The sequence below is a fragment of the Parathielavia appendiculata genome (assembly GCF_033297405.1).
Source record: "Parathielavia appendiculata strain CBS 731.68 unplaced genomic scaffold N657scaffold_7, whole genome shotgun sequence".
Classification (NCBI taxonomy): domain Eukaryota; kingdom Fungi; phylum Ascomycota; class Sordariomycetes; order Sordariales; family Chaetomiaceae; genus Parathielavia; species Parathielavia appendiculata.
Genome location: NW_026944226.1, coordinates 879,722 through 898,897, shown reverse-complemented (window position 1 = coordinate 898,897; position 19,176 = coordinate 879,722). Strand labels below are relative to the sequence as shown.

Sequence of the window (19,176 nt, the reverse complement as noted above, 5' to 3'; positions counted from 1 at the left end):
GTCTAACGACGAGCCACCCGCATCGGCAGACAGCCAGCACCAGCCGTGATGCAGTGATCCCCCTATATGACCGCACCGTACAATGCGCCTAGATGATGACACAGCGCCGGGACTAGGCACAACCAACCAAGCCAACAGATACCTCACAACCAACCACTCCCATCACCTCAATTACAAGCACCCCACGTAAGGTATTTACTCCGCCGACAACGCCTGCAGCGCCTGCGTCAACGGTACAATTTTCAGACTCCTCGCCCTCTTCAACCCTGTTCCCTGCTGCGCCATCTGCGTCTGCTGCTGCGGCGGCGGGACATGCATAACAGTCGGACTCTTGCCGTCCCTCCACTTCCGAAAAACGCTCTTCATGTCGCGGGGGATGCCTTCCAGCACGACCGTCGCGATGGGCACGAACGGGCGGTCCTCCATGCCCGCCGCCAGAATGGCATACTCCTGAGCAAAGTCGAGCGCGTTGCGGAAGGCGGTGTATTGGTGCTGCGAGCGGGCGCCGATGATGATGTACAGCTCGAAGAAGGCGTCGAGGACGTAGATATTAGAGGGAAGGAGGTCGGTTTGGGAGAAGGGGGAGAGCTCGGTTATCTTGGTTGTTGTTAGGTAAGATTCATTTCTCTACGAATTGTTGGGCGAGGAAACGACATACCTGCTCCTCGTCGGCGGCGTTGTTGGCGCAAAACAGCCTGCCGCAGTACTTGTCGTAGTTCGGCTTCAGCCGCCAGTGGTCGGCAGAGTTGGGACGAGTTCCGCCGCCAAACATGTGCCAGAAGCTGTCCGGCTCGCTACCCTCGTCCACTTCGATCAGCTCGCCCGTCAAGGCCAGGTCCATGCCCACTAGCTTGGCACAGCCCAGCTCCTCGACGTCGCTGCCCTTGCCCTTCCAGAGGTAGCACTTCCCGTTCTGCGTGATGAGGTACGGAAAGCCGGAGCAGAGGCTCAGCGGGGAGAAGTCCACCTCGTCGAACGCGACTTGACCGAGGTACCGCCGGCCGCAGAGCAAATTTGGCGCGAGCGAGTCGTACTTGTTGCTCGACCCGCGGCGGACAATGACAATGCCGCCGAGCGCCTGCAAGAACTCGGAGGTCTCCTTGCCTTGCGTGAGCCTGACCAGCTTTCCACCATACGCCCTAGCTTCACGCGCGGCGAACAGATGAGCGTCGTCGACCTCCGATTCGGGCACCTCGTCGCCGGCCCAGAAGTAGACCTCGTTTACCTTCTTTCCGGTACTGTCAATATAGGTATGCGGACAGACGTACATCTCGCGCTCGAAGAGGACACGCTCATAGTGCGAGGGCACCGGAATCTTCTTGCCCTCCGAGGTCAGTTGGATCAGTTGAGCCCGTTGCGTCTGGACCTTGGCGGTCGAGGCCGACCGCCTCATGAGGATATCGGCTGCGTCGGCCGTGTATTTCCGTCTCGGCCGCTCTGGTCCAAAAAAATCACTAAGGAGCGAGGTTGCATCTGAGAACTGATTGCCTGGCGACCATGGGGAGGTTGTGCGTGGAGATGTCACCGGAGGAGAGGACACAGCGGGAGGTGTTGGAAGTGGCCTGGAGATTTTTGCAGGCAACGGCGACGGCCGCTCAGCCGCGAAGGACTTATCGATCACCGGTTCTGGCGCGGCAGTGGGTTGTGTCAAGCCCAGGCCTGTACCACTCGACAGTTGCCCTGCACTCTTTGTCGGAAGTGAAGGCTTCAGCTCAGCATAATCGCTTACCGATGCCTTCCCATTTGTGGGCTTCTCGAGACAGGAAAATCTGTCTTTTACAGGCGACGACGGCCTTGACCTGAGGGAATCTGACCGGCCCTTGATCGGCGAAGACGGTTTAGAGCTGGCAGGCTCAGCCTTTGGACTCGATTGACCCTGTTCGTCCATAAACCTCGACATCCTCTTCATGTCTAGCTTCTTGGGTGATAAGGGCTGAGAAGCAGCTTCGCCGGAGCCGGCAGGTTTTGGCGACTGCTGGCTCAATGCAGCTAGAGCGGCCACTTGTTCATGGACCTTGGTAGGTGAACGGGGCCGAGTCTTGACCGGCGTAGATCCAACCAACGTGGTGGGCTGGCTGACCGATTTGGGCTCCTCCTTGGACAAGCGTTTGGTCGAGTCGATCAGGGAGGTGACCTCGCCCACGGTTTTCGGCTTGTCTGCTGACTGGCCAGAGGCCGCCGGTGGGATGCTCTCAGGCGTTGATGCCACGAACTTCTCTGGTCTGGGAGAGATGACTGGTCTACTAGGTTTTGGCGGGGATGTTTGCTCCTTGGGAATGGAACCGAGCTCGTATGGTTTAAGCGAGGGGAACGACGGCCTCCTGGGCACAAGAGGCGAGGCCTTTTCCTCCGACTGGGAGGTAGTGTTCTCCACCTTCCCCTTGGCCTCCTCAGCTGGAACAGCAACAGAAGTCGGAGCCTTCCTCCTAGGACCACGGGCTCGGTTCTTCGTCAGATGAGTCAATCGAGGGCCAGGTCCAGCAGGCTCAGACTCCGCTTGAGATGTTGCGGAAGCGTTCGATGCGCCTGTGTTGCCGGGCCCCGATGCTGATGGAGGGCCTTTAGTAAGGAGGCCGGCTAACTCAAGATTAAAACGGTCTGCTAAGCCCCCGATTTTGCCTCCGATTCGAGCTGGGGCATCTGCTGACTTCTGGGAGGTGCTTGGGGTATCCGAGCTTACAGTCGGCTCATTCGCACTCCCGGAACTTGATTTCGACGCGACCTCTGGCGCCCCACTCGATACACCGTTCCTGGACCGCGTAGAGATCTGGTTGGGGTGGGCCGATTCTGCGAGTATAGGACTTTTCAGGGGAAAATCTGGCGTAGTCGGACTTTGTTTCGAGACTGTTCCTGTCCGCTGCAACTCCAGCTTCTTTGCGAGACCCTCAGGGATAGAATCTTCACTCAAAGAGCCAGGTTTCCTCGTCACACTGCGCCCTTCTTGTTGGGCCTTTGCGAATTCTTCCTTTTTCTTCAGGATAGCTTCCTTGAATTCGTCTTTCCTCTCCGTCTTCTTAGGTCCACCTGTTAGATTCAGCCCCGCCTTGCCGCGGAGGATGTTATCCTTCAGCTCATCCGGGGCGACGTAGTTCTGCGTCTTGGTCCTCCGTAGAGTCCCAAAGACGCTTTTCAACTCATCGGCGGGGTCCGTTTTTTTGGCTTCGGGGGGCGGGGCGCGGGGTTTGAGGTTGGCGCGAAAATCTTTCTTTGAAGATGCTTCCGGTTCGACATTGGACGTGGCTGCGAGGTCCCCTTTGCTCTCGGCTGGGCTCTCAGGCGTCGGGGATGCTTTCCTGAGGCTGCCGCGCAATCCTCCGACGGCGGGTTTGTCGGCTGTTGACGCAGGGGGGACAACTGGAAAGCCGCTTAGGGCGCTTGGCTTGAGCGTTGTGCCCATGGGAGTCGACCTCAGAAGTCCACCAGTTTTCACCTCGTGCTTCTTGGGTAAAGACGCACTACGGGCGAGATCTGCACTCGCTTTCTGGGCCTTCGCCTTGTTCAGCTCAGCCATCCACGCCGGCTGGGTCGGCGCAGGAGGGGCCGGCTTGGCCTTGGGTGACTCGGGTTTGTTCAAGGCGGCTTCGAGCCAGCTGGAACTTTTTGTTGGGCTCCACCGCCGGGAGTCCATCGTCTTGGACGGACTTGTCGGCGGGGTCTTAATCTCATCAGTATTATTCGTTGTTGTCTCTGCCGGCGTTGTTGGCCGAACAGAAGCGACCGGCTCGTCGGGCTCGGGCACCTTCTCCTCGGCGGGAGCAGGCGCTTCGGAGGCTCTCCTGAGCAAGCTCTTTGGGCGCACGCCACTCTTCGGAGTGGTGGGGCGCTGTCCGTTGTCAAGGTCGCTAACGCTGGAGCGAGCGGAATCCGCGCGTTGCAAGCCAGCAGGGGAGTTGACACTCCAACGTTTGACGCTATCTGAGCGCTTCATCATGGCACTCTGAACGAAGCCGCCCATGCCCTTGGTGGGTGAGAGCGGCCTGGTGGGCGAGGTGCGGCCTGGCGGGGAAGTCATGGACTGGCGGTTGATCGAGGATGTATTCGCGTCTTCTGCACTATCGTTGACCGGAGGCTCCAAACGTTGAGCGCCAGTCAAGGGAAGCGGAGAACCCAGTTTTGCGGGCAGGGTGGTGGGCGTCACCGGTCGAGCAACTGGGCTGTCTTTGGGAGGTTCTGCCGTCAGCTCCCGTGACATGCCCGGAAGTTGGGTGCGTGTAGAAGGCATGTCGACCGTATCTTGATTCTCCACTTGGGTCTTCCTGAATGCCCCAGATCCGCGCCCTGGGTCAGCGGTCTGGCGAAACCAGGACGGATCCTTCCCGGCCAGGGTCTGGACGATTTGTTCGCGTGAACTGGTCTGTTCGGTGGGCTCGGAGCTGCCAGGAAAATTTCGGGCGGCGTTTTCGGCAGCAACCATGGATAGAGGTCGGCTTTTCGGCCGATCAGAGGCCTGTGAGGTTGGCCGTCTCTGCCACGAGAGGGGAGATCGTGCGGACGGCACTGCAATGGAGGGCGACGGAAGAGTCACGCTGGTCCGTTTGATATCCGAATCGAACGGAGACTCGTTCTCTTTCGACGGAGAGCTCGAATGATCGGGTGCAGATCCCATCGCATCGAAGGAAAATTCGGATACGGGTTGCCGGGGGCTCCCTGAGCTCTTGAGACCAGGCGATTCTAGAGCGGTGCCGTTGGCTTCCGACGGCTGGATGCCGACGCGATAGGCAGTCGGTGGCGGTGTGTTTGCTGGTGACGACTTTTGTGGTGAAATCGATCTTGCGCGCTCTGCAGAAACAGACTGTCAGTAACAGAGTGCCAGTGGTCGCGCTGGGCGCGTGGGCAGGTGATATCAGAAATCCAGTGTTCTAGATCGAGCATCCGCTGCGATGCGCGGTGCGTATTGAATCGGTGATGCTCTGCGCGGAGGGGCGGCCTAACCTTCTCGGCGAGCTTGTCTCTCTCTCTTTTCCTGTAGAATCTTTTCCTCGAGCTCGCGCGATCGGGCCTCATCTCTCTCCCTCAACGACTCGACTGAGCGCAAAAAGTCGGAGACCTCGTCAGACATGATGGATGTTTCCGAGACAATGTCTTCTTCATGGCACACAAACGGCAGGGTGCAGTTACTGATCGGCGCACGAGGCAGAAAGAGTGTTTGGAGAGAAACTCAGACGGGTTGATGTCAACATTCAAGACCCGCTGGAAGATGGGACTAACTAACGTTAACAGGCATGAGTCGTGGAGGGGCCGATTTGATGTGGCCCAGAAACTTGGGACGGTCAGTCTGACGGGAGCTGCCGCTGCATGCTCCAGCAGAGGCGCTATGACCACTGGTCTTGCATCTCAGCACCAGCATTGTTCTGTGCAACCGTGACGTTGAAATAATGCCATTGTTTCATGTTCACTCCGCATGTCCCAGCGAATGTACCTATACGATCTGGTCTTCTTCGAGTAATATCTTCGCGAGAAACAGATTGAGTTAATTTGCTCTTTGTACGAACTCCTACCTCCCTCCACCTTCTCTTTCTCTCCGTTTCAAGACCCACTCCAGCGCGGAGACAAGGACGGTTTCCACGGTAACAGACATGCTCTGTTTTACCTGGCGCTTTACACCCTTCCCAGGTTGCCTCTCCATCAACCGAGGAGTGGGAGCGTTTTCGGTTTCACCCTCGGTGGCCATATCATTGTGCAGCTTGCGATTTTCGTTGTAAAACCGGGAAAAATGAGGGGGGCGTTCGTCCGCGGAAATGACAAAAAGGCTGCACAAGGAGAGCTATCTGAACTGCAGGCACTCCTCCCAAGCATGCTAAATCTGCTCCCTTGGGCCCTTCGACTTGAGAAATGGTGGAATATTAGACAGCGAGCACACCAATTCCCCCGTGGTGGCTTTCCTGTGCAGCTACAGCAGTCGAGCCTAGTGTCCGCTCACCTTCGTTGGAGCCGGTCGGTAACCTCCAACCTCAGCCTGGCCTCATTTCGCGCAAACGGTCCTGAGAAAGCTGACGGAGGGACATTGTCACACGGTGTAGTAGTCCTCAGAGCCCAGACATGGACTCGCCAGCTGTGTACTACACAACAGCGGCGAGAAGCGTCCAGATCCATCTGTGACCAACCCTTGCAGCAACATGCGTAGTGGAAGGCCAACCATGTCCCACCCGACTCTGCCAGCAATTGAGCCAGCGCATGCAGTATCTGAAGGCGAGGGGCCCTCCTCTCAGGCATTTTCTCGAGAAGTTGCAAACCGGGGAGGTTCGGCGAGGTCAATACAGAAAGAGGCGGGCCTTGGCATCCTCGACAACCCAAGCCATACCTTCTTTGAGGTTTTTGCCGGTAATGGCACTGCAGCGGAGGATGTTCCATCGATGTGTGCGGATCTCATCAAGTCGTAGAGCCTGGCCGTAGAGGTATGTGAGTCCTGATGGAACGAGACAGCAAACGAAGACGAACCTTTGACAATTCATCCTCAGTCATACACCCATCGATGTCGGTTTTGTTTGCAAATACCAAGAGGGAGGCCCCAGATAATCTCTATTATGCATAGTCAGCAAGCTCTCGCTCAACGTTGTAAGGGAATTATCGAACTCACCTCCTCCTGGAGCAGCCCATGCAGCTCCTCTCTGCAGTCGTCAATCCGCAGCCGGTCTGTGGCGTCAACAACCCATACTGCCATCACTGTCAGGCGTGATTTGATCTTTAGACCGTGTCTGAAGGGTGCAGGGACCAGGTACGGAGTCTCGGGGGCGGTCTTGGGAGCAAGATGGCGCCCGAGACGGCCAAAAAAGTGTTGTGAACAGTCCAGAGAAATAGGAGATTGTTGCTCACTCACTTAAAGAGTCAGTCTGCTCAAAGTAGTTACGCCAGTAAGAACGTAGAGTTTTCTGCCCACCGACATCCCAAATGTTGAGCTTGTACCTAAGAACAGACAAGGTAAGAATTCCGAGAACGAGACCATGTGTTTGGCACGAAAGAGGGAAGAAAGCATACCCGGCATAGTCGATCGTCTTGATGTTGAAGCCGAGGGTTGGGCTAATGGCGTTAACATCCTCGCCCATGATTCGCTTGACGATCGTTGTTTTCCCAGCCATATCGAGCCCAAGCATGAGGACTCGCAATTCTTTATCTTTCAAGCGAGCTTTTCGTAAAATGGACAACATGTTTGCATGAGTCCCAGAGTTGAGGTTTTTGATGTGTTTGTTGAGGGCGGCCCCTAAACGCATGTGCCCTGGGGAATGGTATCCGTACCTCCGTAATGTACCCCATACACGAATACACGGCCCAAGAAGAGTGGGACCTGCCAAGCTTTCCTGAATTTGTTTGTCTTCGCGTTCTGGCGCGTCGTTGAGGCTCCAATTCTCTTACCACCACAGACAAAACCTCAATCTTCGTGCACGCCACCTCGTTCTCCTGCGATTAAGGCGAGGTCATAACCGATTGACACTTCCCATTCAGCCATCACAGACATAGTATATTTGTAACACGCGATGCCTCGGCCAAAACGGTCGCGCGTCGCTGTGGCGCGCCGCAACAGGACACCTTCAGCGCCCAAGGAGCAGCAATCATCCGTCACCCCACCCGGTGCGATAGAACCCGTCGGCACGCTGGTTGCAGTCCCGGGGAGCGACATATACGATGTGAGCGATCGCGAGAAGGAGCGCATACAACAGCGGATCGAGGCTGCCAAGGCACGGGCGACCCAGCACCTTGATCTGAACTCGGACCAAGCGAGGGTATTGGAAGACTCAAGACGCAGGCGAGATGATGCGATGAGCAGACTGGACGACCTTACGTCGACCTCCCGGCCAGACCAAGCCGAGAGCCCGGACATCGAGCGCAGTCGGACAGAGTCAGCCGTTGAGAGACAGCCTCGGTTGAACGACGCGTCAGGACTCGATCTGGATGACGACTTCTTCGGTAATCTCGACGACAGCCTGGACGTCACCGAGAATGCCATTGAAGACACGCAGACTGGCTACCGCTCGACGGATGCGTCATCATTCAATGTTGCCATGTTCAAACGCCGGCCTAGACAGTCGAGCGTTGCGAGGAGGGATAAAGGGCCGATCCGGCCGAGCAGCAGGGGTCAAACCACACCAAGCATCGGCACAACGCTCAGTTTTGGCACCTTTAGGCGGCGCGAGCGTGCGCCTAGCATTCTTGGTACGGGGAGAAAGGCTCGAACAGAGAGATCTCAATCGCGGGCTTCACAAGCTTCGCGAAATGCAAGTGTTCTCGGCGATGGCGACGAGTCTGGTCCGGATGGCGAATCAACCCCACTTGACAGGACGAGACGGCAGACACGCGCGGCCAGCGGCTCAAGAGAGGGTTCGCCCGTGTTGCCGTCGCGGAAGCGGAAGTCTTTGGAAAGTCACGAAGATGGCCGAGAGAAGAGGCTTGCGGCCGGGCCCGAGGCAGAGGAAGAGGGCGAGGAGGCGGAAGTGACTCATCAGTCAAATGAAATTGAAGTTGAGCGGACTCCGAGCCCCCCACGTGGTCGTGCCCGAGAAAGGGATCGGTTCTCGACACCTGTGCGGGAGGATGATCCGGACATGGCGCCCCCTCTCAGTAGCTCCTCGGAAAGCGGCAGCCCCCCTGCCTTGCCTCCGTTGGATACGTTGGCCCACCGCACATATACGCGCAGGCCACCAGCAAGAGCACTCAAGACACCGGAACCCGACGATCTGTCCTCGAATATATCGTCTCCACCGTCACTGACACATTCGCCCAACTACGGCGCCGCAACCAAACCCGCCGCAAGAAAGAAGGCTGACCCGCCGCAAACGAAGGTCACCACAGCGGATCTGACCTCTCTCCTCCCGCGCCGACGGGGCAAGGCATCCAATCGCACCACTGACAGCAACGATCCTTTTGACCTCGATGACTCGGAAGATGAGCGCTATGACATTGCAGAGGATGAGTTCTCATACGTCGACTCGCGAGCCGCGCGGAGGCGAAACGGCCAGCAACCCTTGAGCAAATTGACCTCCAACCGGAAAGGGAGGCAAATCGAGGGCGGTGACGGCGCCGGCAAGAAGCGCACCCTGCGAACATATGGGTCGATGAACGAAGACAAGGAGAATGAAGAAGTCGAGGAGACGATTGTGATTGGTAACGGAGGCGACGAAGAGGAGGAAGAGGAACAAGACCAGGCACTTCCGGAGGAGGAGACGAGCCAGATAATGGCTGAACGCTTGGGAGAGGAGTTGCAGCAGGCTGTCAAAAAGTTTAAAGAGGTGGATAAGTGGGAGCTGTCGTTCGAAGATGTCACTGAGAGCTCGTCGCCGGGGCCGTATGCCCGGTGAGACCGTTGAGCAGAGAGATGGTTGAACTCTATTTGACTGGTACCGATTTTGAGGGGTTGGTTGGTATTCATGTGGCCGACCTTTGCTGGGAAGCGGATGGATAGGAGGCCGTTTACCGTGCCCTTGAAGATTTTGCACTGGACATTAGCGTTGCTTGGCTTGGACGGTATTGCCAAGGTAACTCTGACTTGACTAGGGTGGTTGTTTTACACTCGAGAAGTAAAGTCATGCCCATCCATCATGCCTCGTGATTTGTCTAGCAACAAATGCATCGTATCGCGCCAGACGCATAACCGCTAGCCTTGCCGTGGCTGAATGCCACGGAAGAAAAGGTAAGGTAGCGCTAGTAGGCTACGACTTCCCTGCCAAGCAGACGCTCTCTAGCGAGTGCCCAACAACGGGAAGTAGGTTGGCAACCTGGTTGGAATCTCTCAAGGCGATTGTTATGGCGTCGGGCATCATCCCGCTCATGTAGAGATTCTGCCTCGTCAGCTCTTGTTTGTGTAGAAGGAAAGACAATAAGCCACCTACCCTCTTGACGTTGTCAAACTTGTCCTCTCTCGCGGCATACTCCCGAACCACCATCTCCTTCGTAAAATCCACATACACCCTCGTATCCCTTACCCGCACCACCACCCCATCCAACCTCATAAACAGCCGACAAAGCAGCAGCATCCTCTGCTCCATCACCCTCACCTTCACACTCATCACACTAATCCCGTTATCATCCAACTCACTCTCGTACAAGACCACCTCATCCGCAAACAATATCGGATCCCTCCTCTTCAGCAACTCAACGGGTATCCCCTCCCCTTCCCCGCCTTGCCTCTCTTCCAACCCCCTCCCATCGCCCGCCTTTACCTCATCCCCCTTGTACGCCGCGCTATAGCTCCAATCAAACGGCCTCACCACCTCCGAGATCCCCGCGCTCGTCTTCTCGCGGCTCGAGCTCCATTCGCGTGCGTACGCAACGCGCAGCATGCCGCCCTCGCCCGTCTTGTCCACCGTGTCGAGCGCGCCCTCGGCGCCAAACGAGATGCTCCAACCCGAGGAAGGGTGGGTAACGGAGACGAGGTTGTCGCCGAAGATCATCTCGGGGAGGGGGATGCCTAAGCGCGAGGACATGGCTTCGATGGGACCCGCTTTGAGGATGGGCAGCTTGCGCGAGGTGATCTGGAAGGGTGGTTGGGTGTGCGTGCGGGTTGCGAGGGTTATGGTTGAGGGTGGGATGGTAGAGGAAAAGGGGTTTATTGGTGGTGGACGGTCCATCTTTTCGCTGTTCCTTTGTTTGGTCGTATTGATAACGGGTTATGAGTCCACGCCTAGGCGGCTGTGGTTGCGATCGAGCGGCTTGGTGGTCGTGGGACGATTAGTTGTGCAGAAGTCGGTATAATTCAGGGCCAAACTTGGTTGGGTCGGTCCGCTTTCGAATTGTCTCTGCTTCGCCTGGTACGGAGGAGAGAGTTTTGAGTCGTTACTTGCTTCACTGGTGTTTAACACCCGAATGTGATTTCGACGCTTTGGTTAAGTCTGGAGCAGGATTCGTAGTTTTGTTGAATTGGCGAGCGTGGTTTGGAGCTCGGAGCTGTTTGGCGGGGTAGCAACGCAGAACAAACCGGAATTGATGCTTGGCCCTCAAACTCTCCATTGTCGGCTTTTGCAACAAAGTCTCGAGACAGGTTGTAAGGGATACATGGCAGTCGAAGATCGCCGGGCACTTCCGTACGAGAAGGGCGATGAATGGTAAAGACATTGAATCCAAACCATACGATGGAATAACGGCGTCTACGGACACTCCGTACAAATACTGAGTACGGCTCTCGTCTACCTAAGGTATCTTGGAGAACCATGTGAGCTCCTACACCTGCTGCCGACGGCAAAAGTACCTAATGTAGACCGCCTTCGCGGTATATCCATGAGGTACCTACGATACCATTTACCTGAGCTTTATCACAATACTATGCATGTGTGGATTGGCTCGCAGGATATCGAGGCGGCCCGAACAGGGCGCTGCCGCACATTGGCGGGCCAGCTAAAACGGTTGCTAGGCAACGGCCAACCCCCATGCGAAATGGTAAACAGCTTACCTGACCCTTCAACTTGGACATCCTCGATCCTCATTCTTTATTGCAACTGCGGCCCAAAACAACACAGCGTTGTTTTATCATTCTCTTTGTGTTGTCAGCGATTGCTTCCACACTTTCGAATACCCAGGTTAATTAATAACAATGGCGACAAGAACGCTCGAGGCCTGCTTCGACCGCTTGTCGGTCCACGACGAGAATGACCCGGGTGAGAACGCCCGGTTGTACCAGAAGACAAAGGTATTGTTATCCCACAGCAGCTGAAACTCAGTTGTTGCTGACTTGGCCTTCAGCCCCTTGGTATGTCATCAAGCCAACTCGCCCACGGCAGCAGACCAAACCTCCTCAAGGTTGCGCTGCAATCTCAAAGCGCCAACACCGTTACCGCAACCGTCACCCTCCCTTCGCAAGCCGCCCAATGGAAAAGCTCTGCACTACCAAGCAACCCGGTCTCGCCCAGGAAGGACAAGGAGAAGTCATCATCACTGTCCTCTCGCAGCTCCGACGAAACTGCCCTCGCCGAGCGCACCTCGTCTTCCTATGTCGACCAGCCACTTGTGCCCAAGCAATTCCACCTCGGCATGTTCGAGATTGGACGGCCCCTCGGCAAGGGCAAGTTTGGCCGCGTGTACCTGGCGCGTGAACGCAGCTCCAACTTCATCTGCGCGCTCAAGGTGCTCTACAAGTCGGAGCTGCAGCAGGGCTCGGGCGTCGAGAAGCAGGTGCGCCGCGAGATTGAGATCCAGAGCAACCTGCGGCACCCCAACATTCTCAAGCTATACGGCCACTTCCACGACAGCAAGCGTATCTTCCTGATCCTCGAGTTCGCCGGCAAGGGCGAGCTGTACAAGCACCTGCGCCGCGAGAACCGCTTCCCCGAGTGGAAGGCTGCCCAGTACACTGCCCAGATGGCCTCGGCTCTGCGCTACCTGCACCGCAAGCACGTCATACACCGCGACATCAAGCCCGAGAACATCCTGGTGGGCATCCACGGCGAGATCAAGATTTCGGATTTCGGCTGGAGCGTGCACGCGCCCAACAACCGGCGCCAGACGCTCTGCGGCACTCTCGACTACCTACCGCCCGAGATGATCAAGTCCGGCAGCAAGGACAACTGGTACAACGAGAAGGTTGACCTGTGGAGCCTCGGCGTCCTGATATACGAGTTCTTAGTCGGTGAGGCGCCGTTTGAGGACACGCCCATCATGACGCACAAGCGGATTGCCAGGGCCGACATGACCATCCCGGAGTGGGTGAGCAAGGAGGCCAAGGACCTCATCAAGAAGGTGTGCTTATTTGGTATGATCGTTGCTTCCACGAATCCTGCTAACTCGGGGTAGTTGCTGGTGCTTGACCCAGAGAAGCGGCTCCCTCTCGAAGAGGTCCAGACTCATCCCTGGATCATCAAGCACTGCGTGAAGGGTGAACGGGCGAGCAATCGGGAGAAGCCCCTCAAATAGCTCAGCTGAGCTCCAGGAGAGCTTTGCAGCATTTCAAGATCAAGCGTGTGGCGTTCAGGAGTCGGGGCGGTGGCAGCCAGGGTTACTTCCGGGAGTTCTTTGCATAGCGGAACCGATTCGCCTGTTTGATTCCATTTCTATGCGTCGGCCTGCTCGACGTCGTTTGCATCAACGGTTGTTGGGAGAAGTTCGTTAATAGTACAAGCATTGCACATGTGAAGCAAGATGCTACAGCGGGCCATGCGCAAGGGCTCAGCGATATACCTCCTCAAATGGCCTCTTGTCGGCGAAGCACGAGTCCCACACCTCATTGACCACCTTGGTGGCGTGTACGTCGCCCCTACACGTCGCGCGCGCCATGACCGACTGGATTGCGCGCATCCGCACGCAATTCTGGAACTGCTGAGTCAGCGTCCAGTTGCCTCTTGTGATGGACTCCCTGGTCCACCGGCACTCTCCGCTGAGCATCGACGCCCGGATCTGTTCCCGCCGTCTGTCAGCGCTTGGTTCAAGAGCCGACTACAAGTACTGAGTTGAAAAATGTACCTCGGTGCAAGCAGCATGCTTCAAGTCATGGCCCCCCATCCAATCCACCTTCCACCGCAAATGATCCCACGCATGCACCATCTCATGCGCGAGCGTATCCTCCAGATGACTCCTGCTCCTCATCTCGTTCGCGCAGATCAGGATCCCGTGATCGGGGCTAAAGCCCCCGCCCTGCCTGACCACCCTCCCATCCTCCGCCACCCGCGCCGGACACCGCCGGCACACGACGTTGGACGCATCGAGCGTGCCGTTGAGCGCCGTGACCTTGTCCCGCAGGAACCGGATCACGGGCGAGTATTGGAAGAGGTAGTCGCGATCGCGCTCGCACCGCGCGCAGTCCCGCGCCTCGTTAGCCTTGTACCGGTCCTCGCGGTAGTGCTCGATTCCCTCTGGTGTGATTTGGCCGGCTAGTATCTTGAAGTAGTTCATCCACCATTTGAGCGAGGGATCGTAGCCTGTGCGGGCGGGGTCGTTCTCGAGGAAGCGCGGGAGCGGGCGGGCGGTTGGTTGCGGTTGTGATTGTTGCTGTTGTTGTGGTTGGGTCTCGGGCTGGGGGGCGGAGGAGGAGGACGGAAGTGGTGTTGAGGAGGGTGGTGGTGGTGTCGACATCGTGGTTACGGCTGTTCTGGGGGCCAGGAGCTCGACGGTTTGATTGTGACGGCTCCGTCTACGAAAGAAGTATTGTGCTACCTTGGATGCCTATCAGAAATTCGAGCAAAAGGCCAGGGAATGGGTAGTCCGTCAAGATGCCGGAGAGATCGTCACTTGTCGTTGCGAGTCGGCTTTGAATGTTTCCCTTCAAAGTTTCACGATCTGATCTGCAAGGTGCCGCTAACGACCGGTCCCAGTTTTTCACCCGCCTAACACTGGGTGCTCCACAAGATTGTCCTGGCACGCCCTTTCCAGCTTGGCAGGCGGTGAATTCCCAGCACAGAGTCAGGCAAGGCCACCTCAATACTCTGTAGTGGACTGCGTTTGTATGTCCCTACGGAGTACACACAGTACGTTGTTGTTGTTGATGACAGGGTGCATTGGCATCTGAGAGGCTCTTGATGCAAAGGGAGATCACGATGTTTGTTGTATCGTATTATATGGTACAATGTACTGTGAGTTGCCGGTCCAGCCAGTGGAAGAGGCTTTAAGCCGTAAGAGCATGGTAATTGTCGTAAGAACTGGCGGGTCACGTCGTAATATATAAGTTACCGAGCTCGACAAGCAGAAGGCGCGCCCCAATGCTTGGGTGTGGACTGTTTTTCAACCTTGGATTTTCTGGGTCTCTCCCGATGTCGGCCAATTGAAACCGCTTCACAAGCTGCAGCATTGTCACAACGGTCCCACTGATGTGGTGTTGCGCGCCCTGCAGCAGCATCGGCCAGGATAAATTACAGCACCCCTGGAAACTGACTGAGGAGGAATATACATAATGGAAACGAGTTGGAATCCGTGTAAGCAAGGGAGAAATCCCGCAGAGTGAACTGATTGCTTTTCTTTGACTTTTGGGTCTTCCTATTTCTGTTGTTATTCACTGACTTCTGACTTCGTGATTATATTCCACAGCTATGAGGGGGCCACGTCCGCTTGGCGTCGTGATCAAGCTCGGTGAGTAATAGATGCTCTGAGACGAGGGCTTGGTGTAACTGACAAGGCTCTTTTCAGGAACAAGCTCTATTGTCGACGAGAAGTCCCATGAGCCCCTCCTCTCTATCCTGACGTCCATAGTGGAAACGGCCGTGAAACTGAGGAAAGATGGGCACAAAGTCATCATCGTCTCGTCTGGTGCCATTGGCGTGGGACTGCGGAGGATGGATGTTGATAAGCGGCCAAAGCATCTGTCAAAGTTGCAGGTCTGATCTGGTATACCACACACCGCGGGCATAACTGACAATCACTAGGCGCTCGCAGCCATCGGCCAATGCCGGTTGATGAGTCTCTGGGACAGCCTATTCACCCACCTAAACCAGCCCATCGCTCAGATTCTCTTGACGAGAAACGATATCGCGGATGCAAGTGACCAAGAAACCCTGGCTCTTATGTTCTGCTGCTGACACAAGGCTCAGAGGTCACGCTATCTCAATGCTCAGAGAACCGTTAACGAGTTGCTCGACATGGGCGTCATTCCCATCGTCAACGAGAACGACACGCTGGCAGTGTCGGAAATCAAGTTTGGCGACAACGACACCCTCTCAGCCATCACCGCAGCCATGGTTCACGCCGACCTTCTCTTCCTCATGACCGACGTCGACTGTTTGTACGACAAGAACCCTCGAACCAATCCTGGGGCACAACCTATTGAGGTGGTCGAAGACATTGGGTCGCTGGTAGCAGACGGTAGACCCAGCCCTTTTTCCGCTGCGAAGAGTCGTCTACTCACTTCTTTACAGTCTCATCAGCCGGCTCCTCCCTCGGCACAGGCGGCATGATGACCAAGATCGTGGCCGCCCGCCTCGCCACATCCGCCGGAGTGACAACCGTCATCACACGGTCCTCCAACCCAGGAAACATCGTCAAGATTGTCAAGCACATCCAAGCCAGCCGCTCGCCGCCCTCGCTCGCCACTAAAGCCAACCAAGCCCCCGACACTCCAGAACAACAACAACACCAACAAACCGCCGAAGCCCTCCTCACCTCCTCAGTAACCACCCCATTGTCAGACTCCGGCCGCAACACCGGGACATCCACCCCAACCCCGATCCCCAAAATCCCTCTCCACACCCGCTTCCTCCCCTCGCCACACCCGGTCCGCGACCGCTACTTCTGGATCCTGCACGGCCTGCGCCCGCACGGGACGCTGTACATCGACCAGGGCGCGTACAAGGCGCTCGTCGGCAAGGCCGGGCTGCTGCCCGTGGGCGTGGTTGACGTGGAGGGCGTGTTTGCGCAGCAAGAGGCGGTGCGGCTGTGCGTGGTCGACCGAAGGAAGAAGACTCACGGAGCAGGAGGAGCGGGAGATGATGGGGGGAAGTTGTGGGAGGGCGACGCGCGGGAGGTGGGGAGGGCGCTGACGAATTACTCGAGTAGTGAGATTGCGAGAATCAAGGGGAGGCAGAGTGCCGAGGTGGAGGGGATTCTGGGGTATGCGGATAGCGAGTATGTTGCACAGAGAGAGAGTATCAGTCTGTTTGCGCCGGTCAGGGAGAGTCGGCCGGCGACGCCGGTGAGGGAGGTGGTGGATGGGAGGGGAATTGGCGGGTATGAAGGTGAGGGGGCGGTGCTGTGAGAGAGATGAGAAAGCCAAGTTGCAGTGGTCAAGAAAAGTGAAGAGATTGGTGGGGTAGATAGAATAGATCTTTTCCTTGGTATCTTGCGTGGAGTGAAAGCAAGGTCGTGTTGATAACCAAAGCAGCCACCGCCTCATTGATAGATACGAGGCCATTTGAACACCTGACGCCGGCCCATATGTCGTTTTTGTCTAACTATACCATTACCGAGTTGGCCCAATTAACCCGCAAAGAGAGTGTCCTCGTCGCGGAGGTACTCGCCGCAGTCTGCTTGCCGGAAGCACACGATGCCCGTAGGATCCAATCGTCGCGCCTCGGTCGTACTCCTTGCAGTCTAATGCAGGTCAGCCATGCCCTCAAAGTTCGAAACACCAAAAGAACATACCACTCCAAAACCGAGTGGGATATCCGCCATGCTGTACACGACACAGCCCGAATGTTCCGGGCAGTCCTCGGACCACCTCCCAACGTGCGCTTTCACCACTGTTCACTGGCAGTCAGCAATCGTCCCTACTACTCAACCATCCATGCCCTAAACCTTCAATCCACAGATACCCACCATTTGACCCATATAGGAAAGGCTGCGCCCCGTTATCCTTGACCCAAATCTTGTGCCGCGCGCCCGGCGCAATGATGGGCAGTGCCGTGATGTGCAGGCGAAACTTGCCCGTCTTGGTCATCTTCCCCAGACAAGTACCCAAGCTGAGCAGCGCGTCACGGCTAATGCTCGTGGCAAGGTTGGCGATAGAAAGCTTGACGTAGTAGACCTATGCAAGTATTCGGTGTGTAAGTCATGGCCCGAGGAGGGTGCGGTGTGAGAAGGCATCGGGAGGGCGTACCCGGGAGTGGTTCAGCCGGAACACGTAACGGTCGCCGTCCTCGAGGGGGGCAATTAGACTTTTCAGGTCGGAGACATAGTTGGCTAGCTGGGGGGTGTTAGCTGGATTGTTGCTATGGTCGAGAAGTGGAATTGGTGGCTGTCAAAGAGAAGGAGAGAGGAACGCGCCAAAGAATCCTACCTTGTCCAACACTGTCTTCATTTCCTGATCAGTTAAGGGGCGCATGTTGGCGGTATGGGAGTACGTCCGCTAGGTGGGAGTGGTGTAATAGGTTTTGTTGTTCTGTCTCGGGTCTCTCTTCCAGGTTTGGCAGTTCTTGGTACTCTATGCTTATCGCGAAGTCCAAAAAAGTCGAGCGGCCTGCTGAGCGCTCCACTTTTACCCGCATTGCCTCTTGGACCACCCCACAACTGCCCCATGGTTCCGCTTCGCGTTGGATTTGCATGTTAAACTATATATTTAAAATTACCCAATCAACAACATGTGGGCCTCGTGGCCAAATGGTAAGGCGCCAGATTTCGGCTCTGGAGATTGCGCGTTCGAGCCGCGTCGAGGTCGGTCATCACTTTTTCTCACCACCCAAACTTCATTTTTGACTCTGTTCAATGCGTTGTCCATTCAGTTATCGGCAACTTTCCTTGTTACTTGTGGCCTGCCCTGTCTGTTATCTCAGTGTTCAGACCACACTGCATTGGGCCGGTTTGCGAGTACCAGATCCAAGCAAACTAAAAGCCAATCAAATGACCACGTCAGCAATTCCCGGTATTATACTGTACGAAGGTACGGGCACTCTGTACGGATCTGTACCTAGATCCGTACCATTTATCGTATGGCAAGATGAAAACCTTGGCAAAGCAACGCACGCAACATTCGCAGCTGACTTTCGAAGAGTACATATCCGTAGTCAGAGTTCCGAAAATACAACGTCTCTGCATGAACCTCAACTCCCTTTCTTGGCAACAATGCAACGAACCTGGGGAAGTCAGGTATTAGTAACCTGCACAGAAGCAAGTACTTTACATGCGGCTATCGGCCAACCAAGATGATCACCAGGTCTCGTGCGTGTCTTGAGCGTGGCCGCAACTGATCGACAAGCTGAGCTGGGCTGAAGTTATTGGGAAACGTGCGAAAGGCACGTCGACCGGGTTTTCGGGTCGCGACGATACCTTCCTGTTTCATCAACCTTCACAAATACCCGGCACTGCGCCAAACTCTTGCATTTCAAAGCAACTCCGGTCAACTCCTCCAGGAATGCCAATCGCGGCGCGACTGTTCTGGCACTCTACAATGCAACGTGCAGACTTCGCCAAGACCTTCGCCATGACAAACCTCGACACTCTCGTTGGCCAGGCGTCCAGGGCGGAGGACGTGAACGGTGATGGGACGCTGAGAATCTCGGAGGACATGTGCCGCAGAGGTCGTTTCCGGAATGGCTCTCGGCACGCCGGGAGCCCAAGCACCAGGAACCTGGGCAAGCCTTCTCCTAATTACCCGCAATGAAGTACCCGGTCAAGCCGTTCTGGGCGCGTAACGGAACGGCCCTGGCAATGCCCCTGCAATCTACGGGAGCTACCATCCGACGACATTGCAACATGGCTGCAGTCAGTGCAGTGTAAGCAAGCACCTTACATCCCAAAATCCCTGTTGCTCTCCTCCCCGCGAACCGGGTTTGCAACCCCGCGGCTCGGTATGACCATGGCATGCGTGAGTGATGGCCTTGCAGCTTTCGCAGCTTACAA

The 19,176-nt window shown here is 56.3% G+C and overlaps 9 protein-coding genes and 1 non-coding gene across 10 annotated transcripts; 5 read left to right on the top strand and 5 right to left on the bottom strand.

The window, feature by feature from the left end:
* Positions 1-195: 195 nt before the first annotated feature.
* On the bottom strand, positions 196-5,059 carry N657DRAFT_573982 (uncharacterized protein; the record flags this gene model as incomplete). Its single annotated transcript, XM_062789006.1, has 5 exons — positions 196-597; positions 659-1,735; positions 1,781-2,660; positions 2,757-4,779; positions 4,933-5,059. 5 exons carry the CDS (start codon positions 5,057-5,059, stop codon positions 196-198), a joined length of 4,509 nt encoding a protein of 1,502 aa, XP_062647064.1.
* Positions 5,060-6,022: 963 nt separating this feature from the next.
* Positions 6,023-7,089, bottom strand: N657DRAFT_646042 (ADP-ribosylation factor-like 2, arl2). Its single transcript, XM_062793055.1, has 6 exons — positions 6,976-7,089; positions 6,818-6,903; positions 6,796-6,797; positions 6,578-6,661; positions 6,439-6,519; positions 6,023-6,383 (listed from the first exon to the last, which is right to left on the bottom strand). The coding sequence occupies exons 1-6, from the start codon at positions 7,074-7,076 to the stop codon at positions 6,252-6,254; spliced, it is 486 nt and encodes a 161-aa protein (XP_062647063.1). The 5' UTR covers positions 7,077-7,089; the 3' UTR covers positions 6,023-6,251.
* Positions 7,090-7,210: 121 nt separating this feature from the next.
* N657DRAFT_646041 (uncharacterized protein) lies at positions 7,211-9,540 on the top strand. The gene has a single exon (XM_062793054.1). It carries the CDS (start codon positions 7,473-7,475, stop codon positions 9,288-9,290), a length of 1,818 nt encoding a protein of 605 aa, XP_062647062.1. The 5' UTR covers positions 7,211-7,472; the 3' UTR covers positions 9,291-9,540.
* Positions 9,541-9,641: 101 nt separating this feature from the next.
* On the bottom strand, positions 9,642-10,559 carry N657DRAFT_620027 (TIP41-domain-containing protein; the record flags this gene model as incomplete). Its single annotated transcript, XM_062790580.1, has 2 exons — positions 9,642-9,770; positions 9,822-10,559. The coding sequence occupies 2 exons, from the start codon at positions 10,557-10,559 to the stop codon at positions 9,642-9,644; spliced, it is 867 nt and encodes a 288-aa protein (XP_062647061.1).
* Positions 10,560-11,385: 826 nt separating this feature from the next.
* On the top strand, positions 11,386-13,316 carry N657DRAFT_646040 (Pkinase-domain-containing protein). Its single transcript, XM_062793053.1, has 3 exons — positions 11,386-11,614; positions 11,668-12,660; positions 12,715-13,316. Exons 1-3 carry the CDS (start codon positions 11,519-11,521, stop codon positions 12,832-12,834), a joined length of 1,209 nt encoding a protein of 402 aa, XP_062647060.1. The 5' UTR covers positions 11,386-11,518; the 3' UTR covers positions 12,835-13,316.
* N657DRAFT_574053 (mitochondrial inner membrane protease ATP23) lies at positions 13,087-13,989 on the bottom strand (the record flags this gene model as incomplete). The annotated part of the gene is made up of 2 exons (XM_062789008.1): positions 13,087-13,314; positions 13,381-13,989. 2 exons carry the CDS (start codon positions 13,987-13,989, stop codon positions 13,087-13,089), a joined length of 837 nt encoding a protein of 278 aa, XP_062647059.1.
* A 950-nt stretch (positions 13,990-14,939) lies between these two features.
* Positions 14,940-16,597, top strand: N657DRAFT_573830 (glutamate 5-kinase; the record flags this gene model as incomplete). Its single annotated transcript, XM_062788993.1, has 5 exons — positions 14,940-14,979; positions 15,037-15,224; positions 15,273-15,412; positions 15,440-15,708; positions 15,762-16,597. 5 exons carry the CDS (start codon positions 14,940-14,942, stop codon positions 16,595-16,597), a joined length of 1,473 nt encoding a protein of 490 aa, XP_062647058.1.
* Positions 16,598-16,707: 110 nt separating this feature from the next.
* Positions 16,708-17,789, bottom strand: N657DRAFT_455192 (60S ribosome subunit biogenesis protein NIP7). The gene is made up of 5 exons (XM_062787469.1): positions 17,618-17,789; positions 17,438-17,524; positions 17,137-17,365; positions 16,984-17,081; positions 16,708-16,932 (listed from the first exon to the last, which is right to left on the bottom strand). The coding sequence occupies exons 1-5, from the start codon at positions 17,660-17,662 to the stop codon at positions 16,819-16,821; spliced, it is 573 nt and encodes a 190-aa protein (XP_062647057.1). The 5' UTR covers positions 17,663-17,789; the 3' UTR covers positions 16,708-16,818.
* A 72-nt stretch (positions 17,790-17,861) lies between these two features.
* On the top strand, positions 17,862-18,586 carry N657DRAFT_454996 (uncharacterized protein). Its single transcript, XM_062787466.1, has one exon. The coding sequence runs from the start codon at positions 18,043-18,045 to the stop codon at positions 18,481-18,483; it is 441 nt and encodes a 146-aa protein (XP_062647056.1). The 5' UTR covers positions 17,862-18,042; the 3' UTR covers positions 18,484-18,586.
* Positions 17,924-17,995, top strand: N657DRAFT_t92. The gene has a single exon. It is a non-coding gene; the product is annotated as a tRNA-Arg (tRNA).
* Positions 18,587-19,176: the final 590 nt, after the last annotated feature.